The following is a 24909-nucleotide window of genomic DNA, read 5'->3' on the forward strand; positions in this document are numbered from 1 at the left end:
AGACCAAACTACCAAGCCAATTCTTCACTGGAAAGGAAACAAGCTTCCGGGGACCGGTTTCTGGCATTACAGCCGTCTTCGGCCCGGCTTGCTTGAATCCTGATGGTGCAGTGAGCAAGGGACTCATGTCTGAGCATACCCTTCCACACTTATGGTGGCCAAAATAATTTCAAAAAGGGGGTGGTGATGGACAGAGTATCTGAGTTAATCAGAACACTCCTACCCAGTCAACAGATCAGGGATTGATCCATCACCGTTTTTTAGCTCACTGCACCATCCCAGTTCAGAACCTGGCTATATGCAAATTAGTCTGTCCCTGGCCCAGTGCATCATGGGAACAGGGCAGACCAAACTACCAAGCCAATTCTTCACTGGAAAGGAAACAAGCTTCCGGGGACCGGTTTCTGGCATTACAGCCGTCTTCGGCCCGGCTTGCTTGAATCCTGATGGTGCAGTGAGCAAGGGACTCATGTCTGAGCATACCCTTCCACACTTATGGTGGCCAAAATAATTTCAAAAAGGGGGTGGTGATGGACAGAGTATCTGAGTTAATCAGAACACTCCTACCCAGTCAACAGATCAGGGATTGATCCATCACCGTTTTTTAGCTCACTGCACCATCCCAGTTCAGAACCTGGCTATATGCAAATTAGTCTGTCCCTGGCCCAGTGCATCATGGGAACAGGGCAGACCAAACTACCAAGCCAATTCTTCACTGGAAAGGAAACAAGCTTCCGGGGACCGGTTTCTGGCATTACAGCCGTCTTCGGCCCGGCTTGCTTGAATCCTGATGGTGCAGTGAGCAAGGGACTCATGTCTGAGCATACCCTTCCACACTTATGGTGGCCAAAATAATTTCAAAAAGGGGGTGGTGATGGACAGAGTATCTGAGTTAATCAGAACACTCCTACCCAGTCAACAGATCAGGGATTGATCCATCACCGTTTTTTAGCTCACTGCACCATCCCAGTTCAGAACCTGGCTATATGCAAATTAGTCTGTCCCTGGCCCAGTGCATCATGGGAACAGGGCAGACCAAACTACCAAGCCAATTCTTCACTGGAAAGGAAACAAGCTTCCGGGGACCGGTTTCTGGCATTACAGCCGTCTTCGGCCCGGCTTGCTTGAATCCTGATGGTGCAGTGAGCAAGGGACTCATGTCTGAGCATACCCTTCCACACTTATGGTGGCCAAAATAATTTCAAAAAGGGGGTGGTGATGGACAGAGTATCTGAGTTAATCAGAACACTCCTACCCAGTCCCTTGCTCATTGCACCATCAGGATTCAAGCAAGCCGGGCCGAAGACGGCTGAAATGCCAGAAACCGGTCCCCGGAAGCTTGTTTCCTTCCCAGTGTAAGAATTGGCTTTTGTAGTCTGGTCTGCCCTGTTCCCATGATGCACTGGGCCAGGGACAGACTAATTTGCATACAGCCAGGTTCTGAAACTGGGATGGTGCAATGAGCTAAAAAACGGTGTTGGATCTAGCCCTGATCTCTTGACTGGGTGAGAGTACTCTGCTTAATTCAGAGACTCTGTCCATCACCACCCCTTGTTGTAAATAATTTTGTCCACCCTAAGCGTGGAAGGGTATACTCAGATGTGAGTCCCTTGCTCATTGCACCATCAGGATTAGAGCAAGCCGGGCCGAAGACGGCTGAAATGCCAGAAACCGGTCCCCGGAAGCTTGTTTCCTTCCCAGTGTAAGAATTGGCTTTTGTAGTCTGGTCTGCCCTGTTCCCATGATGCACTGGGCCAGGGACAGACTAATTTGCATACAGCCAGGTTCTGAAACTGGTATGGTGCAATGAGCTAAAAAACGGTGTTGGATCTAGCCCTGATCTCTTGACTGGGTGAGAGTACTCTGCTTAATTCAGAGACTCTGTCCATCACCACCCCTTGTTGTAAATAATCATGTAGCTGACGACATCACGGGGAAGCTTCTTCGAAGTCTTCTCCCATCCCTCCTAGACAAGGCTGAGGGGCCCCTAACGGGGTGGCCATAGAGCAGCTCAAAGGGGCTGAACCTGACTCCCTTCTGTGGTACCTCGCGATAAGAAAACAGCAGGCAAGGGAGGAGGACGTCCCACTTCCGCCTCAAGTCCTCTGGCAGGTTCCGGATTATCCCCTTCAGGGTCTTATTGTAGCGCTCTACGAGCCCGTTAGTCTGGGGATGGTAAGGAGTGGAGAACCGGTAGGTCACTCCACACTCCTTCCATATGGCCCGCATGTAGGCCGACATGAAGTTTGTGCCCTATCTGACACCACGACCTTGGGGAATCCCACTCGGGTAAAAATCCCCATCAGGGCCCGCGCCACCACAGGTGCAGTGATGGTCCTCAGAGGGATAGCCTCTGGGTACCAGGTGGCGTGGTCCACTAACACCAAAATGAACCGGTGTCCAGAAGACGTCAGAGGGTCCAACGGTCCAACAATGTCAATTCTGACCCGCTCAAAAGGGGTCCCGACAACCGGGAGCGGTTCCAAAGGGACCTTCACCTTAGTTCCAGTCTTGCCATAAGCCTGGCAAGTCTTGCATGTCTTGCAGTAGGTGTCGGAAGCAACTCTCATCCTGGGCCAATAAAAATGTGGGACTAGCCGCGCAAAGGTCTTGTCCTGGCCCAGGTGTCCTACCAGGTATCTCATGCGCCAATTCCAATAAGAAGGCCCGGTAGCATTGAGGATCCATGCACCGGAACCTTAGGCTCACTGCAGAGGAGGCCATCCTCCCAGTACACATGATAACTGCCGGTCTCTTGGTTGGTCGCTTGGGCTTCGGCCTGCCGCCGCATGCCTTCAAGCGTGGGGCACTCTTTCTGCGCCCGACAGAATTCCTCCCGGGTAGGCCCTCTTTCCACATGCCACTCGGCAAGGGGCGGCAAGTCCCCCACGGGACAACCTCTGCGGACTCCGGGGATACCTCTGCGGGCTCCCCATCCGTCACACGGGGTGTGTCCTCCACAAGATTCTTTTCTTCATGACCAGCATTGGGTTGGGCCGTTGTCTCAGGCTCCAACCCGGGTTGAGTTCCTTGCCGGGCAGCCATGGACCTCGTGACCACGCAAGTCCATCCTGGTAATCCCAACATCTCAGTGTGGGCCTCAAACTCCACTTCCTTCCAGGCGGTATGTTCCAGGTCGTTTCCTAGCAGACAGTCCACAGGCAAGGCAGGGCTTATAGCAACTCTCAACGGGCCTTTAACTCCTCTCCACTCAAAGGAAACCTGAGCCACGGGATAGTAACTCAGACTGCCGTCAGCCAACACGGCCGGATGGAACACATCAGGGATCACCTGCTCAGGGGACACCAGCCGCCTCACTACGGTGGTCATGCTGGCACCTGTGTCCCTCAGAGCCTCCACCTCCTCCGCGTTAACCTTCACCCTCTGCAGATACTTAGCAGTGTTCGATGGTAAGGGCGTCACTGGGACCATCTCTCTGTCCCCGAGTGAAACCAGGGTCAGGCCTGTCCACTCCCCTTCCCTATCTAGGGGCAGCTCCATCCCAAGCGCTACACTAGCCACCCCGGGACTCTTGCCACCTGTGGGGGCTGGGTGTCTCTTGCCACACTGGGGATCCCCCTTGTAGTGTCCAACCTCCCTGCATTCGTAGCAACGGACAATTCTTGGCTGCTGACTCTTGTCAGGGTAAGTGGGCTTTGGGGAACTGGACTGAGGTGGGGTACCTACTCCTCTCCCAAATTGTCTGTTTTGTGGGCCTCGTGAGAACTCCTTCTTTTTATCTCCCCCCTCTTTCTTCTGGGGAAAACCCTGTCCGCCTTTCGGGCCATCTCCCCCGGGGCCCTTGTGAGACACCCGGGTGCTAACCCAAGTATCCGCCTCCTCCGCAAGCTCTCGGGGATCAGTCAGCTTGCGAGTCACCAGATGTTGGCGCAGCTCCGGAAAACACTTATCCTAGAGGTGCTCTCTCAAAAATAGGTTGTACAGGCCCTCATAATCATGCACCTCGCTGCCACGCACCCAACCATCAAGAGCCTTACGGGCATAATCAAAAAAGTCTACCCGATTTTGCGTGGGCAGCTTATGGCTGCCACGGAACCTCTGGCGATACCTTTCGGGGTAGAGTCCAAACTTTTTGAGTAGCGCCTCCTTCATAGGGGGATATCTGAACTGGTCCGCCTTCTCCAGGTACAGGAGGGTGTCCCGGACATTGGGGGGTATGTATCGATACAGGCCACCTCCCCAGTAGCTCTCAGGCACCCCATGGGCTGTCAAGGCCACTTCATACGCCTCCAACCACTTGGCGATGTCATCCCCCTGAGTGTAACTCACTATCACCTCTTTGGGTAACCAAAACTTAGGCTCATGTTGAGCCCCTTGTACGCTGCCACCATTAGGACTTCCTGGCGCACTTAATTGCAATGCTCGCAGCTCCAACTCCTTAAGCTGAAGCTCGTGCGCCAGCTTCTTCTCTTCCAATGCAAACTTTTTATCTTTCCTTTCTCTCTTTCTCTCGTGCTCTAGCTTGGCAAGCTCCCATTTCAATTGCCTCTCCTCCCTCCTGTCCTCATACTCCTGTGACGACGTACTCCTTCTAGACCCACCACTACTTGCCCTGGAACGTCTTCCTGGCAACACATTTTCAGTAACATCAATATTGAGTAGGTCTAGTTCTCCTGAAGCACCCGCCTCCTCTTGTGTGACCTGCCCCTCCTGTTCCCCATCCCCATCCCCTCTGGGTGGGCCCTTACCCATGCCCTCAAAGCGGTACGGAGCTCCTCCTTCGCGGCTCTCCGCCCAACCGGCACCCCATCCCCTGACAAAATTCCCTTAGCAGCACCACTGTGTACCTTTCCAGGTCGGCTAGCTGGAACTCCATTTTGACAGGTGGGGACCCAGATAGATCAAGGGAAAGATACTAGGATGTAGGTAACGGGATTGGGTCAAAACAGGACTCTACACACTCAGGTTAGACAGTGGGGGGGTCAATTGATTAGGCTTGCATGCACAATAGGTGTCTAGTCTAATTGCGGCGCTCCCCGTCTCACTAGAGGGTGCTGTATATTCACAGGTCCTGATCCCACCGCTCGCCACCAAATGTAGGAACTGGGGTCACCAGTTCCCCGTGGGGTAGCTTGGCTCGAGCAGGCAGGCACCCGAAAGCTTAGGTGTAAAGTGACCAGACAGCACACACATCCACTGAGACAATGAAACGCACACAATGACTGAGACCACACCAGTAAGTTTGCATAAAAATCAATACATTTTATCTAGTTCAAGGTCATGTCTGGTAATTCATTTAGAACAATCAATAATCACAGTAACCATAAGTCATTAAGGTATCTCATCAGGGGAGCAAAGGGAGCAGTTCCTTAATCCATGTAGCATGTTTCAATAGCTATCTTCTTAAAGGAGCATGACAAGGGTTATCTGTGGGCCTAACTTCAACCTTGCGTAAAGGCAGAGACCAACATCTCCTCAGGCAATGGCAAGCATTTCATTAATTAAGTATAAAACATTTCATTGAACATTTGCAGAGCATTTCATTGAGCATAGATAAACAATGCATCAGGCAAAAGCACTTCATTAATCAAAAATAAACCAGGCATCAGGGCCTACATTAAGTGCCATTTAACACTTCCCCAGGCAGGGGTTAACTCGACCATTGACCGGTCCCGGGGCTTATCTGATGTCCTGGCCCAGTTCACAGTACTCTTATGGGCCTACTGAGGCCAACAACAGTCTCCCGCGGGGAGGGGCGATCTCAGGCCTCCCCGGGGGGTTTACCTTTTTCTTCGGCCCACTCGGGGCCCTTGCGGAGGTTCCAGCGCTCTGGCAGGGAGGAGGGGGCTCACGCTGACTCCAGAGCCCCCTCGCCGGTATTCTCCGTTTGGGCGGTGTGCAGGCCAATCAGGGGAGGCCTGCGCGCTCTAGCGCTCCTTTCGGGGGTCTGCTGGCTGAGAGGAGAACTCCTCCGCTCCTCGGAGCCCTCCGGCGGTGTCTCTTCCTGTTCCCGGGACTGCGATGGCGTCAGAGGCCCGGTGACCAATCTGGAGGCTGGCGCGAGGTGGGCGCGGCCTCCACGGCCAATCGCAGGGCAGGCCAGGCAGGCGCGTTGGTTGCAGCCAATGGCTAAGGGTGGGGGCGCGGCCAATGACGCGGCCGGACGCCCCCGTCACGTGGGGTGAGGGTCCCAGCCTCCAAGGCCTAGCGCGGCCTGACTGGAATTTTGCGGCGGCCTTCTCACGGCCTCGGGGGCCGCCGCGGGGACTCTTCACGGTCGGGCTGGGCTGCGGCGGTGACGGGGCCCCCACCAGGCGCACCGGAGGGCAGTGCCTCTCCCCAACTTTCTCCTGGGCCGGGCGCGGCCCACAGCAGCACGGCGGAGACCCTCTCCTGGCATCGGGGGCCACCGGGGGCAGATGACAGCCGGGTGGGGAGCTCCACAGGGCACACAGCGCTCGGTCTTCGCAGCGCCTTGAGGGGAACAGGAACGCTTGGAAGTTCCTCACAAGTTCGTCAATACCAGCGCTTCACAGGACCCAGCAGGTGAGCGCTTGAGGCAAAATTACAGCGCTTCTCAGGTGGCACACAAGGGAGCGCTTGAGGGGCAATGAGGCAGGACAGGCCACACGACAGTGGCAGATCAGAGTGCCAGCGCTAAGTAGGGAGCGCTTAGAAGGTAGATCAGTTCAGTCAAAACAGGTATGGGGCACACAGGGGCACAGGTTGAGCAGGGGAGCGCAGAGTGGATACAGCGCTGGTACCTGGTTGATCCCCAGTGGTCCTGGTGACACAGAAAAGTGGGCTTCTCTGCGCTTGGTGGATCTTGCTCCCTTAGTAGATAGATGCTTGGTTTCTTGAAGGGGGGGGGGGGTTGAGTTGAAGGCTGCTGACAGGAATCCTCAGCAGGTCACTGCAGGTGGTCCCTGGGTTCCCCTCCACCGGTCCAGATCAGTGGGCTAGTTCAGTGTTCCTCACACAGCTTGGTGGGCAGCGCCGAAACCCTGTCACCTCCAGTGGCATAGGTTCCTGACTAGGCCCTGCCACCTAAGTCTCCTGCGTGGGTTACCCCTGGTCAGTGATTCCCCAACTGACTGAAAACTTTCCCTCCTTTTCTTATATATGCCCAGGTCAGGTGACCACTCTGAGGCGGCAAAAGCAGACCCCGCCCCTATTCTAGAAGGTTCCAGGAGCTTCCCTACTCTAACTATGGGCAGGCAAGGCAGGCTGGAATGGCAACAATGTTTAGGGGTTCCAGCCAGCTCCTGGCAACTAGGGTGCTACACAAAAAGACCACGCTGCAGTAGCAGGGGCCTATGGCAGCCATGTTTGAAGTAGAGAACTTCTGCACCTTAGCATTGGTTAGCAATGGGAAGGTGCGCGGAGACCTAAGGCCAACAAAAAAAAGAAGGTGGGAAAAATGAGGCAAGGGTGAAAAAAATAGGGAAAGACCACCCTAGGGCTGACAGGTCTTAAGAAGGTCTACCTTCCGGTCCGACCTCCTTCACCTCCTTTGGTGCTAAATTTGTCAAAATGAATGGGTCCACCCTTTGAACCTATCCACAAAGCAACCTTGCAACACCTTAAGTGGAAGCTAGCTTTCTTGGTGGCTATCACCTCAGCTTGTAGGGTGAGTGAGATACAGGCCCTCTGTTCAAAAGAGCCCTACTTGGTCTTCCATCTCAATTGTGTAGTCCTCCGAACACATCCTTCCTTCCTTACGAAGGTGGTGTCCGATTTTCATGTTAATCAAACCATTTCTTTCCAACCTTTTTTCCCCAACCCCTCCATTCCTGCTGGGAGGGCGCTACATTCATTGGACCTTAAAAGGGTTTTTATCTGGACAGGTTGAAGCCATTGAGAAAGTCTGATCACCTATTTATTAATTATGGTTCGGTCAGGACACGTTTCCCAGCATCAAAGCGGTCCATCTCCAGATGGATAGTCTCATGCATCAAATTGGCTTACCAGTTAGCACAGAAGCCTCTTTCGTCCGCTCCCAAAGCTCATTCCATGAGAGGAAAAGCAGCTACGACTGCTTTTCTCAATAATGTACTGCTCCCTGAAATCTGTTAAGCAGCCACTTGGAGATCAGTGCATACACTTACAAGACACTACTGTCTTGACTCAGATACTAGAGCAGACACTCAAGTAGGTCAAGCCTCCTTGAGGAATCTGTTCAACAGCTGATTTTTTCGGTTGTCGTTAATTGGGTCACTTTGTTTCTCATTTGCCTGCAGGTGGTTGATGGGCTTGCTATGCTATTCAGTTCTTATGACTATAGATGAGGATCCCCTGGAAGAGAAGGATAAGTTACTTACCTGTAATCCTATTTCACTTCCAGGGGTATCCTCATCAAAGTCATAAGCAACCCACCCGCCTCCCCATGCAAATGAGATTAGTTCATTGTTAAATATTATCTTGGTACCCTGATCGTCAGGGTTACGCAAAGAACAACTGACCTAACTGTCACCCCTGAGCATGATGGGAAGCTAGGGGTCATGGCTGCCTTAAAGGCACTGGGCCACTTTTTATGGAAGATTGCTTTCATTTTCTATGCTGGTTTGCAATGCAGCCTGTAGGCGAACAATGCCTGCTTTTCTTTTGCAGTTTACTTATGAGATTTCCTCATTAAAAACAGAGTTCAAGTGCTTTTTGCCCTCGTATTTATACATATATTTTGTATGTTTGCAAAAGCAGTGTATGTGTTTTATTACATTGTTTAGCCTCCTAGATGTGGGCTGCATTGGTATGAGAAAAAATGATATATGTTTGTACATATATAGAGCTGTATATATATGTTTTTTTCATATATAATTTTTTATTATTTCCGGGGACCCTGCACATGGGTGGGAATATTCAGTGCTTATGACTTTGATGAGGATACCCCTGGAAGAGAACTAGGATTACAGGTAAGTAAGTTATCTTTTTTGGGCTCCGGGAGCGAAGGCTTCCACCCCAGGGGTCCAGAAATATGTCTTGTGGTGGCAGGCTGGTGTGTACCAGTCAGGGAACCCACCAGAGGCTGGTCGTTTTTCAGGGGGCATCTCTAAGATGTCCTCTGAGCTTGGAGAGGAGTCACTAAACCTTGTGACTGGAAAGATTTTTTAAGAAGAAAAACAACTTGCAAATGTCCAAGCTCAACACTAGATGGCAGGAGAGCATGCAGCGTATGTCAATCTACAGCACTACACATTGTGAACAGATGCTTGAAGGGTAAGTAGCATTTTCGTTCAGGTACTTTTTTTTTTTATTCGTGTGAAGTTTAGAAACAAAATAAGTAGTTGTGCATTCATTAACTGCTATTCTGTTATGAATTGAAACTTCAATATGTAAATTACGGGACCCCCTCTATCTGTATTTTGGTGACCGGGGAAGAGAGAGGAAAACACTATATATCAACAATTATCAAAATTCCCCCGTGGTCAGAACATAGTTTCTTTTCAGGCTTCGCTCTCAAAATTTGTCAATCAATATTCACATTTAGTGCAGGAATGACAGTCTCATATTTTTCATTTGAATCTTTTTTATTTCTTTTTAGATTTTATCAAAATTATTTAAAACATTTATTTTATTTATCATTTTTTGAGTCTTTTTTTTATGTGTAATTCATCAAATCATTAACATTTTTTACCATCCAAATAAATTAGACAATGCAAATATCATCATTTATACAAAGTATATTGTTTGTTCTAAATAATGCATAAAGACGACCAAACCAATTGTACCCCTAAAGCACACAGAAACTACCTCACATACATCACATTCATACCGTTTCGCACTCTTACAAGTTCTAAAACAATCTCTAAGTTTGGAATAACAGAGATCTTAAAAGTTTCCTAACGCCAGGTCTACGCGTTTCGGTGGAATGGGACCACCTTCCTCAGGACCAGCTTAGAAATAGTTTTATCCTCTCATTCTTCTTTGTGTGCAGGGCATCTTCCAATCAAATCCATACAAGGCCTTTCCCGAACACGTTCGTTCGTGGTCAGTATGAGCAGTCCATATGTACCACCACTAATATTGCTGCAAATGTCCTGTATACGACTCTTCCTTCTGGCTTCGTTAAAATTGTAGTGTATTCTTTTGGACACTCTCAAGGTATCTTGTCCTTTACGTCAATAGGGGCCTATTCTTTTCCTTTTTCCTTCAGATTTTTCGACCAAGGGGCGCAGGTTTAGAATGTTTTTAAGTTTTGATTTCTATACGATTTTAGTGTCTAATAATCTGGGGCTAACTTCCGAATCTTCTTATATCTTGCCTTTCATGGGCGCTACTTGACTTCTCTGCGCGTCACTTTCTGGGTTGTGGCAAATTCTCATTTGTGATGCGACCTTCCCTGAGTGGGTTCTTCCTGCCTGGTCTCCCCTTCTGCGGCCGCTCAGGGAAGGTCGCATCACAAATGAGAATTTGCCACAACCCAGAAAGTGACGCGCAGAGAAGTCAAGTAGCGCCCATGAAAGGCAAGATATAAGAAGATTCGGAAGTTAGCCCCAGATTATTAGACACTAAAATCGGATAGAAATCAAAACTTAAAAACATTCTAAACCTGCGCCCCTTGGTCGAAAAATCTGAAGGAAAAAGGAAAAGAATAGGCCCCTATTGACGTAAAGGACAAGATACCTTGAGAGTGTCCAAAAGAATACACTACAATTTTAACGAAGCCAGAAGGAAGAGTCGTATACAGGACATTTGCAGCAATATTAGTGGTGGTACATATGGACTGCTCATACTGACCACGAACGAACGTGTTCGGGAAAGGCCTTGTATGGATTTGATTGGAAGATGCCCTGCACACAAAGAAGAATGAGAGGATAAAACTATTTCTAAGCTGGTCCTGAGGAAGGTGGTCCCATTCCACCGAAACGCGTAGACCTGGCGTTAGGAAACTTTTAAGATCTCTGTTATTCCAAACTTAGAGATTGTTTTAGAACTTGTAAGAGTGCGAAACGGTATGAATGTGATGTATGTGAGGTAGTTTCTGTGTGCTTTAGGGGTACAATTGGTTTTGTCGTCTTTATGCATTATTTAGAACAAACAATATACTTTGTATAAATGATGATATTTGCATTGTCTAATTTATTTGGATGGTAAAAAATGTTAATGATTTGATGAATTACACATAAAAAAAGACTCAAAAAATGATAAATAAAATAAATGTTTTAAATAATTTTGATAAAATCTAAAAAGAAATAAAAAAGATTCAAATGAATTGAAACTTCAACAAAGGAAGCTCTTTCCAAATTTAAATGTTCCGAAATCAGATTTTGTAAGCTGGTAATGGACTCTGGGTACCACTGCATGTGATAATGTGTGGTTTCTATTTCTAATGATCCACCTTTCAAATTCCAAGTTGAACTAGCTGTATGAAAATCAATATTTAAGTGAAAACAAGCAAGCACTGTATTTTTAATTGTTAACCTCAAAGTTAGAAACAAAGAAAAGGTATCATGTTGCAATTACATATTCAAGGACAAGTGGGACAAAACCTTGTGTAATAAGGCTGTCATCTTCTCGACCATTCAAAACATTGCAGCCCATTTCTCTTAATTATAATAGTCCAGGTTTATCAGCATTTAGAAACATTATTTCTGGAATTTACGATGCCAACTCTATTTCCAGTGATTAAAATACCGTCAATATCTGATTTCGTATTTTGGTGTTCAGGTCCTACATGAGAATAATACTGCTTACTCCCTCACTGAATATGATAGTAGTATTAGTAGCAACAAATCCGTATTATGCTTCCCTCCTAGGGGGCATGTAGATGTTAAACAGCAACAGTTTCTATCTGCATATTGTGATACAAGCACAGCCTAATCCTAGAAAAGAAGGTGAGTTAGAGGACAGTATTTCATAAGAACAGTATTCATTTGCTGAATGTAGAATTGCTAGACCGCCACTAGCTATGCCACTGGTTGGTCTTTTAATTGGTTTGCAAATTAGATAAGATTTCTATATTCATGGTCCTCAAGACCGTAAATGCTAACATTAAGTTCATCTACAAATGAACTCTTTAATGAATTAGTAAAAGCCCTGCAATGTTCCATTAAACTAAATTTAAGATTGAACCAAAAAAAAGAAATAATCATGCTGTCTAATGTTATTAGTGACATAGCGAGTTCCTGGAAAGCCAAGATCAAAATTTCTAACAATTGGGTGTCCTGTGAGTGAACCGGAGTCACTATTTGCCCTTTGAAACACAGCGAATGCTTTATTATTAGTCGAATGAGGGGGAATTAATTTATAAGTCTGAAAAGTTAAAGTCCTAATTCACAATTCGTGATACCTTGTGATATTTTCAGTTGAACAAAATCTAATGAGCTGATTAGTGTGCTGCTCTAGATCATATGCCTTAAGAGTGCAGACTTTATTGTGCTGAGTAAAGTCAACTATGCCCTAAAATTATCTGGCTACCATATTTGTGAGCTTGTTGGGGAAAAATATTGCTAAGTTGCCTAATTTCAAGAGCAATAAGTCCTCAACAAGAAATGGGAGAGAGGTTATTTAAACATCATTATTGGCTTGTTGATAGTGTGAATCTAATTTTCCACATTTTTCTCTTTTCAGGCGGGTAGTTATGTCCGAGATGATGCTGTGCCTAATTTGATTCAACTCATCACAAATAGTGTGGAGATGCATGCTTACACGGTGCAGAAACTGTACAAAGCCATTCTTGATGACATCTCTCAGGTAATTGTCCCTGGTGTGGCCAAATGTTCACTTACATTGCAACTTCAATTTTTCACTGAAACCTCTAGAGGATGGTAATTACTCCTAATCATTAGAGAATGCCTAACGGAATGCTCCTACCATGGGATCTTTGTACTTATACCCTCAATAATAATGTAAACATGTTTGTAGCTTATGAGACTGTAGATTAGGCATGGGTGCAACTTGTGGAGTTTCACTCCAGAATTCTGTAGGGTTATACTCTGCAAGATTACACAGAGTTCTGCCAATGGGTGAAAAATATGCGTGCTGCAATTTAGCACCAGTCGTGCAAGCAGTACTGAAAAATCAGAACAAACTGTACCATGTGGTGCACAAGCGCGGACAGCCATTCGAGTTGATTTTGCTGCAGTTAGAATAGAAAAAATCAGCTGCAGCAAATCTACTTGAGGACAGCCCTCTGATTGCGAGCACCCATGTTGGAAAATTGCGCTAGCCAGCTCGCATTTCTGGAGCCTCGCATGAAAAAAAGATTCCGTCACCCAGTAATTGGCGGAATTTGACCAAACCTCCACGTTACGAGAGTAATGCGAAGTGGCCAAATGTCACCAGTTCTGTAGGCGGAATGAAACATTCCTCCGATCCCTGCTGTCGATAGACCTGCTCTGTATACTCCTGTCATCTAATGTTGGGTACGAACATATGTAACTTGTTTTTGTTCAAAGAATGTTTTGATTGCGAGGTCTGTTCGGACCGCTACTTTAGCCCACAAGTCAACGGGACAAAGGCTCCACCTCAGATTTTCTTTTTAGGTCTCGCTAGACGTAAGCAAAAGCGAAGCTTTTGCGTCTAGCGAGACAACTTATGTTGTTACTTTTCGGGGAATGAGGACAGCAAAGCAAAGTGGCACGCGCATTTGCAGGCCGAGATTCGACCTCGTGAGCGCGCACGCCCAGCCCGGCGCCGTGCACGTCCCCTGCCACAGTCACACACATGCACATGCAGGCAGGAAGGCCCACACACACAGACACGCGCGCCCCCCCCCCCCCCCCGCACCCACACACGCACACACATACAGAGACATCCCCCCCCCCGCTGCATACATAGAAGGGCCCCCGGCCGCCACATACATCGGGACTCACCGGGTCGGCTGGCGCTCGGCGGCGGGCCGGTCTCTCCTTCTCCAGCGGGGGCTCCATCTTCTGCACGGCCCCCCCCCCGCCATGGCTGGCACGGCATCTCCGGTCACAACAGGCTGAGGCAAAGCTTCCGCGAGGCACTGGGAGTCGACACACCTCTTTCCGGCCCCGCCCACAACCAGGCGGCGGGCCGGACATCTGCTTCCGGTGTTTTCCTCTGGGCTGCGGCGGTGAATGTTCTCTCGTCTCCTCCTGTAATGCACCGTTCGCTCCTCTTGTATTTTGTTGTCTCACGATGATCACTTTTGCCTCATGTAATGTAACATTAGCTTTTGTAATTTGTTCACTTGTTCTATGTTAATTGTCCTGAGCTGAACGTCGCGCGCATAATCTGACGTCACACGCCATCATTAAATTGACGGGCTCGAGGAAACGGCTTGGTGATTACAAGCAGAGTGGATTGAAGCAGGTCTCACTTCTTTGGATAGCGGTAAGCGTTTAAACAGGCGCTTCAATCGTAGTACAGTTCTGGTGATGGAGTCGGTGGCTGACCGAGTGTTTTGTATGTCTTGTTGCAGCATACATTGGTAGCAAGACGTTGGTAATTTGTTTGGTAGACGCCACCACACGAACGAAGAGGTATGCTGCATGTGTTGAGCAGGGGTTTGAATAGTTTTTTGAGTCAGAAGTTTTGAATGGCATATTTTGAATAACGTTGAGTATCATAATGTTATGTTGTCCCCACATTAGTGTTTCCGTTTTCAGTGGCAACCACAGTGGACCTTGGCATTACATTCGTTCTCCATTACATTATACTTGCGGAGGTGTACTTGAAAGATTTGTATCTTGCATAAATGTACAAACTCAAAACATTAAGAAAATACATGTTTTGAACATGGATGGGAGATCAGTAGCTTGTACACCTAATTTCAGACTCCTATGACACATTACTACTTTGAATGAGAGGCGTACGTTTAGGAAGGGGTGAGGCATCAGCAATTTAAAAAGTAAATGTTACAAAGTGACCAGGGCACCTGTAGCTGGAAACGACCTTATGAATGGCGGAGGAGCAGCATTTTAACGGAGCAATCCGAACAGAAACTCCAGCCGAGTAAGCGTTGCTGCAGACTTTGAGGATGTTTTGTATTTTTGTGTCCCAGTCCCCATCACTAATCAGTGTGCCATATCCTCTGCCCATTTATCCCCCAGCGCACAGAGAAGGCACGCTACAGTGCTTAGACAAACAAGCAGCCCTGGTTTATAAGGGCACGTATAAACCTTTCTGTCGAGCAGCTAACGGCAGGGCTGGGGACAGGCGGTATTTATTGAAATGTAACCTCTCCTTTGCAAGAAACAAAGCAGAAACCGCGTTGGGAAAAGAAAAAAAAACCACAGCAAGGTAATGGATGGTAGAGAGAGGGGGAACAATGGCGCATAGAAGAAGCGTCTGCACGGGGGGAGGGGGAAATAACTCGGAGCATATTTAAAACTTATAAAGCGACCCCCATAAAGCGGGCTCGCGCTGAGTTAGAAAAACAAGACAGAAGGGAGTGGTAAATTGCTTGCAATACCTGCGCTGCCTATATGGAAGTAAACACATTTAAAAAAAAAAGCATTTGCAATGCAATAGGTCTCACGTTTACGCGAATTCGAGCTATTGAAATTGCTAATGACAATGCCTTTTAATTTTGTTTTCGTTTTTAAACATAACTAAAAGGCATTGTCATTTACAATGCCAATAGCTTAAACTCTTGTAAATGCGAGACCTATTGCATTGCAAATGCTTGTTTTGTTTTTCTGCTGTCTGGTTTGGACACTTATCTTGAGCTCCAGATTTGCCAAGCTACAACCAGGAAACCTCTGCCAGGCCTCGGATTTGTCTACAAAGGGCTTTGATGAACCAGTCTTTAAACTTTAAAGTTGCCACTTCGACTCGGACTGAAGGGATTTGCAGAGAATCAGGTCATATGAGAATGTCTTTGGGCAAGGGGGAAGGTGGGTTATGTGGCACATACTCTTCCAATGCTACCCTGAGTCTAATGTTAAAATCCTTTTGGTTGGACTATAACAAAGAGTGTAACCTCTGTTTGCTCCAAAACCACAAGGAAACCACTAGCTCCGCTTGTCAGGCATTTAAGAGCAAGAAAACAGTTTGGCACAGGAGGGAACGTCACTGGGCACAGTACAGGATACAGTAGCAAGACCAGTCATTGTCATGCTTCGAACTGGAGGAGTTAGAGAAACTGAGGGTCCTTTTAGAGTTGCCACCAAGACAAGGTCCTTTGAAGCCTCTAATGTAAAGGCGGGAGGGCTTCTTGTGGGAGGCAGGCACTGATGACTAGGACCAACTTTAGAGCACCAATAATTCATCCTCTGTAAGAGGACCGACACTCAGCGGTTCAGCTTCAAACATCTCGCTGAGAACCACTCCTGTCGAAGTCATACATTGAGCCCAGAGACTTAACCAAAGAGGCCTCAAGACTTTGCTCTGGTGGAGGTCACTGAACCTTCTTCAGGGCCTGGACAGCGCTCTAGTGGCTGGGCGATTTGGGCCCAATACACTATAAAAGAGCCGACTTCAGTCCTTCCTTTAGATTGATTGCCACATACTCCTGAGGCGGAAGCCGGGAGGTTTTTACTGCTAGATAACAGAATACTTGTTATTTCTATCTTTTAAACGCACTGCACTTTACACCAGCACTAGCGCTTTTAAATTGTTTTTTATCACCGCTTTTACTGTGTATTTTGTGATCTGTTACTTTGAGGAATTACCTGTTAAAACTCTCCCAAACGACCGCTTGTAAGCCGCTTTACTGTACCCAAGAATAAAAAGGCACTTAGCCATTTCGAGGCCCCCGGTCTAACAAACAATCCCCTTGAGGCAAGGAATCCACGGCCGCCATCTTGAATTGGGGCCTGGACAGCGCTCTAGTGGCTGGGCGATTTGGGCCCAATACACTATAAAATGGAGCCTCCTCCCCGTCCGCGCAGCGGGCGCGCCAGAGGCAAGCCCGTCTGGGCCCGTCTGGGCCAGGCCGGGCACAGGGCCATCCACTATGCCCGTTTCACACAGTTCCCGGATCAGACACTCACGTGACTACCTTCTGCAATTATGTACGGCAGCTACTTCCCCAGGATCCCAACCTTTTACCAAGCCTCATAATGAGCCTGCAGAGACATCCATCCACCAGTCCTCCAATGGTATTAGCCTAGCTCTGCTGAACTGTAGATCAGCCCCTAAACACGCTATAGAGATCAAAATACTGATCCAAGACTTAAAATTGGATATTCTCTTCCTCACGGAAACCTGGCTCCCGTCTCACTCCGAAGCAGACATTGTCAATATGCTACCCCAGGACCACCTTATACAATATCAGAATAGATGGGAGGGAAAAGGAGGCGGACTAGCGATTGTCTACAAAAACTCCTTCGTATGCTGGCTACAAGAAGGAGGAATTGAGGACTGCGAAAGCACCCATTTCTCCCTTCAGATAACTCCTAATAAATCACTTACGGGCACTCTGATATACCGTCCACCCGGCAGCCTAGGAAATTTTGTAAGCTCACTACTAGAGTACACTATTTCCTCCTGCACCTCGACCCCTAACTTCATCTTGCTCGGTGACTTAAACTTACATTTTGAGGACAACACAGATAAAACTGCTGGGGACCTCACTTCAGAATTAAAAGTACTTGACCTTCATTTAATTAATTCAGAAGCTACTCACATAAAAGGTCATCTTTTGGACCCTCTCTTCACCAATCTGCCAAAAACTGAGGTTCAACCTGCGATCCCTCTCCCTTGGACTGACCATTTTCTCATCCCATTCACCTGGCAAACTCCAGTAAAAAGGGTCCACACCCCAACCCCCAGAGAACACGATAGAATATGGTCTAAATTATCATTTGAGCACTGGACACAGGAGCTAATCCGCTCCGCTCCTCTGCCACACCCTGACCCGGTAAAAGCAGACGAGAACTTTACCAGCTGGCTCACTTCCACTCTGGATATAATCGCCCCTAAACAAGATCTAAAAAAGAAAAATAACTCCTTTAAATCTCCATGGTACTCACAAGAACTCTGGAACCTACGAAAAATCTGTAAAATCCATGAGAGAAAGTGGAGAAAAAAGTGGGACCCCCTTATCAAGGAAGAGTATAAAACTGCAATGAGGACCTACAAAGCAGCACGAAAAGCAGCCCAAGACTCCTTCTTTGACAAAAAAATCAAAGCTGCATCTAGCTCATCCCGAGAGACTTACAAAATAGTCAAAGAGCTTCTCAAGATACCCAACCCCCCCTCTTCTCAACAACCCTCAGTTGCCAGATGCAACCAAATAGCGGGCTTCTTCCAAAACAAGATCACTAACATTCTGCAATCACTTCCGCCCAAAGCAGACAACAACCCCACGGTTGCCCCCCCCCCCCACCCCCTACCCCGAGACCAACCCTGGACAGCTTTAATCAACTGTCCAATAAGGACTTCCTGAAAGCCCTCTCAGACCTGAAAAGTGGCTCCCCCAACGACCCTGCTCCCATTCGAATTTTAAAACAAGTTGGACCTACCATCTCTCACCTGGCCTCTAACCTTATTAACACCTCGCTGCGCCAAGGAATAGTCCCCCCCCCCAGTTGGAAGCATGCCATGGTCAAGGCACTACCGAAAAAACCAGGCCATGACCCCTCAGATCTAACCAACCTTCGACCAATCTCTCTCTTGCCTGGCATGAGTAAGATCGCAGAGAAGGCAGTCAACCAGCAATTGTCAGCCTTCCTCGAATCCAATAACCTCCTTCGACCCTCACAAACAGGCTTCCGTCCAGGCCAGGGGACTGAGACAGCCCTCCTGAAAGTGGTAGAGGAGGCCAGATGCATCTTGGATTCAGGGGGATCGGTTCTACTGCTCCTCCTGGATCTAAGCGCTGCATTTGATACGGTCGACCACAAGATTCTAATCCAGCGACTATCTGAGCTAGGAGTGAGAAACACAGCACTTTGTTGGCTCTCATCCTTCCTAGGAAACCGTACCTTCCAGGTCTGTGAAGGGAACATGCGATCAGATATCCTTTGCGCGGTTTTTCTCTTTCTCGTCCGGTTTCCCGGCCTTCTTTTCCCCTGTGGGATTTGCCCTTGGTCCTGCGGGCCTTGATTGCTCCTCCTTTTGAGCCGTTGTCGGAGGTGGATTTGAAGTTTGTGACCTTGAAGGTTGTGTTCTTGGTGGCCATCACGTCTGCCCGGCGCCTTGGCGAGTTGGGGGCCTTGATGTCTCGGGAGCCTTTCCTGTCCTTTTCGGAGGACGGGGTGGTGCTCCGCCTTGATTCCTCCTTCGTGCCTAAGGTCGCTTCTCAGTTTCACCGGTCCCAGGAGTTGGTCTTGCCTGCGTTGGGTTCTGTTCTGGATTCCCCGGGTGATACTATCTCTGTCAGAAAAAAGAAAAAGAAGGAATGCTGGACCTACCCTCCCCCTCCCGCCGGGAGTACATAAGGGTACATGTCCCAGCATTCCCTCTGAAATACCAAGCCAAAGGATGAAGGCCGGCAAACAGGGCGGGAGGGAGGGAAGTCAGGAAGGTGTCGAGGACTACGGGACCCGGAGTAATGAAGATTACCGTAAGTAATAGGACATTACCCCCAGGTCCCTACGTCCACGACACCTTCCAAACTAATGAGACATACCAAAGCAAAACCCGGCATTCATCCCAAAAAACACAAAAAACAACCAGTACAGCAAAGAACCAGGCATTTAATGTGCACAGAACAGAAATCATGGGCGAACACAACCCAACACCCCCAAAGCAAAACCGCCCTCATCACCCAGCAAATTGAGAAGACGGTAATGCCTGATGAAAGTATTGGAAGAAGCCCAAGTGGCCGCCCTACAAATCTCAGAAAGAGGGACACCCCGGACCTCAGCCCAGGAGGCCGCCACCCCCCTCGTAGAACGACCCTGAACACCCACAGGAGGAGGGGCCCCAGAAAGAGAATAGACCAAGGAAATGACCTGCTTCAGCCAGCGACCAATGGACACAGACGAAGCCTTACGCCCACGGGAAGCAGCCCCAAAGGAGACAAACAGGGAGTCAGTCAACCGAATAGCCGCCGTGCGCTCAAGATAAACACGCAAAGCCCGGCACACATCCAACAAGGACCAACAGGTACCACCCGGGGAATCCAGAACAGAACCCAACGCAGGCAAGACCAACTCCTGGGACCGGTGAAACTGAGAAGCGACCTTAGGCACGAAGGAGGAATCAAGGCGGAGCACCACCCCGTCCTCCGAAAAGGACAGGAAAGGCTCCCGAGACATCAAGGCCCCCAACTCGCCAAGGCGCCGGGCAGACGTGATGGCCACCAAGAACACAACCTTCAAGGTCACAAACTTCAAATCCACCTCCGACAACGGCTCAAAAGGAGGAGCAATCAAGGCCCGCAGGACCAAGGGCAAATCCCACAGGGGAAAAGAAGGCCGGGAAACCGGACGAGAAAGAGAAAAACCGCGGAGCAGCCTGGAGACCAAGTCCTCATCATCAGACAGATTCCCCCACGGGGAACGAAAAGCCCGGACAGCCGCCCACTGAGCACGCAAGGTGGACACAGCCCAACCCTTCTCAAAACCCTCCCACAAAAACTGAAGCACCGCCTGCAAAGAACAGTGCAAAGGGGAAAGGTCCAAGGTCGAACACCAACGACTGAAATTACCCCAGTGGCGATCATAGGACAGGAGTGTAGAAGGTCTACGGGAACCCTGAATGGCAACAGCTAAATGTTCCGGGAACCCACGCCGCCGCCACCCCTGCCTCTCAACCTCCACACCGACAGCCGCAAGCGGAGAAGAGACAGGGGAGGGGAGGACCTCAAGGGAGACGGGGAAAGAGGGAGAAACCAAGGGCCCCGCACAGCCAGAAGACGAACCGTCGGAAACCAAGACCTCCGAGGCCAAAAGAGCAGAACCACAACCACCTCCCGATCCTCCAGACACAGACGGGACAGAAACCTGGGAATCAGAGCCAGAGGGGGAAAGGCATAGAGCAGGCGGGAAGGCCAGGAAACCGACAGGGCATCAACCCCCCAACAACCCTCCTGCCGAAACCTGGAGCAGAAGCGGGGAAGCTGCGCATTCAGCCGGGAGGCAAAGAGGTCCAGAAAGGGAAGCCCAAACCTCCCGCACACAAGCCGAAACGCAACCCGGGTGAGAGACAACTCCAGAGGCGCCGGAAAGCAGCGACTCAGGACATCCGCCGCACAATTTTCCACCCCCCTGATATGAATCGCAGGCAGAGACAGCAGATGACCCTCCGCCCAACAAAACAAGGGAACCACCACTGCGTTCAAGGAAGCCGAACGGGGCCCCCCCTGATGGTTGAGATAGGCTACCGACACCATATTGTCCGACCTCACCAGGACGTTCCTGCCCAGCAAACACGCCCGAAAACCCATCACGGCACGGGACACAGCCGTCAACTCCCGCCAGTTGGAAGACCTGCGACTCTCCAGCTGGGACCAACGACCCTGAAGGGACCGAGATCCCAAGGTCGCCCCCCACCCCAAAGCGCTGGCATCCGTCGTCAAGACCAGCGACGGAGCGGGCTGCAAGGGGAGCCCCTGAGACAGATGGACCGGATCCGACCACCAAAGCAGAGCAGGCAGGACTACAGGAGACACGGGCACCAGACACTCCCAATCGCGGGACAACGGATCCCAGAGAGACAGAAGGTAACTCCACAAGGGGCGGAGGTGAAAACGAGCCCAAGCCACCGTAAAGACAGTCGCTGCCATCAGACCCATAAGACGCAACCAGAGGCGCACCCGAAAGGAACCCCCCGCTCGAACCCCCCGCTCGGAACCTTCGAGCAAGGGACAACAGGGACACAACCCGAGGATCCGGCAGGAACACAAGGTTGAGGTCTGTGTGAAACCGAGCCCCAATGAACACCAGATCCTGGGAAGGAGTCAGCTGGCACTTCGGCAGATTGATCAGAAAACCGTGCCGCCGTAACTCCGCGCAAACCAACTCTCTCGCCTCCAACAACAGGACCCGAGAAGGAGCATGGATCAACCAATCGTCTAAATAGGGATACACCATCACCCCCTGGAGATGAAGCCAGGCAACCAAGGGGGCGACAACTTTCGTAAAGACCCTCGGGGCAGAGCGAAGGCCGAAGGGCAAAACCCGGAACCGAAAGTGGCATCCCTGAACACAAAATCTCAGGAAGCGACGGGACCTGGGATGCACCGGAACATGGTAATAGGCGTCCTGCAGATCCAGGGTACACATGAAGTGACCCGGTAGCACCAAAGGAATAACCCGCTGCAAGGTCTCCATGCGGAAGGGAATCCGCAACACCCCCTGGTTCATGACCCTCAAATCCAGGACCAGGCGGAAACCCCCGGTATTCTTGGGCACCAGAAAAATCAGGGAATAGAAGCCCGACCCCACCTCCGAAGGAGGAACTGCCTGAACAGCTCCCTTCCGAAGAAGATCCTCCACCCCTTGGACTAGGTGGGCCCTCTTGGACTCCAGTGTGGGGTTCCCCAGGGCTCTTCATTGAGCCCTACACTGTTTAACACATATATGGCCCCCCTGGAGGATGTGGTCACCCCATTTGGGATAAAAGCCGTCACTTACGCTGATGACACCCAAATGATCGTATCATTCTCACTCGAAGAAGAAAAAATCAAAAACCTCCATGACTGCCTAGAAGGTATATACGTTTGGATGTCCAACTCAAGGCTTAAGCTCAACGGCTCAAAGACCGAGCTTATGCTCCTGGGACACCAACCACCGTCCCTCCCCATTGCTATGTGGCCTTCATGCCTAGGACCCCTTCCCCAGCCCAAGACCGAAATTAAAAGTTTAGGCTTTTGGCTGGAACAAAACCTCTCCATGATAACACAAGCAAAAAAAACAGCCGGTACCTGTGTTGTCTACTTCGATCAACCAGGAAGATTCTTCCACTACTCCCTGCAACCTCACAAAAAATGCTCATGCAAGGTCTAATACTGTCTAGATTAGACTACTGCAATGCCCTTTTTTTGGCCGCCCCTGAAGCTACGCTCAATGTCCTGCAGCGAACACAAAATGCCGCTGCAAGGATACTCACGGGAACCCCCCGTAGAGTTTCAGCCAAACCTGCCCTAAAGACATTGCACTGGCTGCCGATCCGAGACAGGGTCAAATTCAAAACCTTATGTACCACCCACAGAGCCATGCAAAATCAAGGACCCCCAATGCTGAAATCTATGATCTGCCCATACATACCTAACAGACCCTTACGTACAGCGCAAGGCAACCTGGCTAAGGTCCACCGAATTAAAAGAGCTCGAACCGGTGGACGCCGTTTTTCGGTGATCGCCTCAACCCTCTGGAATTCTCTTCCAATCCAACTCCGGTCTGAACCTAATCATATGAGATTCAGAAAACTTCTCAAAACTCACCTCTTCCCGCAATAACCTTTCCTCCGCTGCTTCTATCCTCAGGTGTTTGTCCGCAATCTCAGCGCTGGGACGCTTCCGGGCAGCCATGCGCTATAGAAGTCCCATATTCATTCATTCATTCATTCTTGGTGCTAGAAACCGGTCTCTGTTCCAGGGAAGCCTCAAGCCAGAGACTCTGAGCCTTGAACCAAAAAGACATTGTTTAAGCCCCAATAGAGTGACTTTCCGGATTATAATGGCACCCGATCTTATCCCACGCAGGAATGATCCATGGGAAGATTACAACATAGACCCTCAGGGTGACTCCAGGTTAGAGCCATACTTGGTAAAGGCCTCCTCCCTCAAATAACTTTACAGCATATCATGCTGTGATTCAGAGGATGGTACAAAAGGGGGGGGGGTGATGGACAGAGCATCTGAACCAATCAAACACTCACACCCAGTCAAAAGATCTGGGTTTGATCCATCACCGTTCTTTAGCCCACTCTGCCACCCCAGTTCAGACAAGGATGGCCTATTCAGAGGATGGCTGACGAGTAAAAGGTTAAACTACATGTGGTCAAGCAGGAGGAAGATTTTCTTGTGAAGACCTGGTCCTATTTGAAGAGATTTGTACAGTTCCTGCCCATGCTGAAAAGCATGGCAAGGCATGCAGCAGAGAACTTTAAGGTGTCCCTGAAGACCAAGGGCATCACTCCTGGCGTGGAGAGCATTTTATTTTTGAAGTTTCAAACCATGGAGGTTTATTAAATGTTAATGGTTCACAGAAGGCAAAAGTTATTAGCAAGTTATAATCAGAATACATATACTTTAATAGGCATTCAAATCATATTAAATCAAATAAAGTAGAGGACTAGCCAGCATGAAGTTGTGCTAAAAGGAAAGGACAAAGAAAAGTCAGTCACTCTAAATCTCCTACTCTGCTCTATTCCGCTTTGAACAAATTCTAACATTTTACTCACTTATACACAGTTCTCTTCCAGGGGATACTCGTCAATAGTACTAAGCACTGAATAGTCCCGCCCATGTGCTTATGACTTTGATGAGTATACCCCTGGAAGAGAACTAGGATTACAGGTAATTTATCCTTCTCATACGACTGTCTGATTACGTTAAAGCAAGATTATATGCTTGTTAGGTTCTTAAGGTTTCTCACAATAGAATCTTCTTTCTGTGTCCTTCAAACTAAACTATCTGTAACTAGATAGGATTATTATTATTATTTTTTGTAAAGTTTTTTTTAAAAAATTGCATGCAATACGAGATATTATTGCAGTTTTTATATTACAATTCGGACCACAATGTCCGTTGCTCATGTGTATCTTGGACAATATTGATTACAAAATATTAACTGTCTTATAAACAATACCATTTTTAATAATCGTGCTGTTTGGCGCTTATTTGCAAAATTCGCTTTTAGATTCTCTAGTGGTGCACATAGCTTGTTAACAAGCTTTGTTCAAAGCACAGATACTGCACTGCCTCCCAGCAAGGAAATTCGGAAGGATGATTGTTGGAAAATGTATTGCAGTGGGGCAGCACACAATGGCTCATCGCCAACTCGATGTGTCTTCTATGAAGATGCGACCGGTACCATTGAGAGGAGATGGAATAACTTGTCAAACACCTTCCAGAGGCCTTACCAGAAGAGCAGAAAGAGATGTAAGGAGTTGGTGCAGGAGAGAAAGATTTTCTCCAGTATG

The 24909-nt window shown here is 48.8% G+C and overlaps 1 protein-coding gene across 1 annotated transcript in view; it reads left to right on the forward strand.

Moving 5' to 3' along the window:
• The window catches only part of AP1G1 (adaptor related protein complex 1 subunit gamma 1), an 803442-nt gene that overhangs the window by 577212 nt on the left and 201321 nt on the right, over nucleotides 1-24909 (forward strand). The window contains exon 15 of the mRNA XM_078671300.1: nucleotides 12532-12654. Coding sequence (XP_078527426.1) covers nucleotides 12532-12654 — 123 coding nt within the window. The remainder of the gene's footprint in view (nucleotides 1-12531; nucleotides 12655-24909) is intronic.

The sequence above is a fragment of the Lissotriton helveticus genome, chromosome 12, assembly GCF_964261635.1.
Source record: "Lissotriton helveticus chromosome 12, aLisHel1.1, whole genome shotgun sequence".
Lineage (NCBI taxonomy): Eukaryota > Metazoa > Chordata > Amphibia > Caudata > Salamandridae > Lissotriton > Lissotriton helveticus.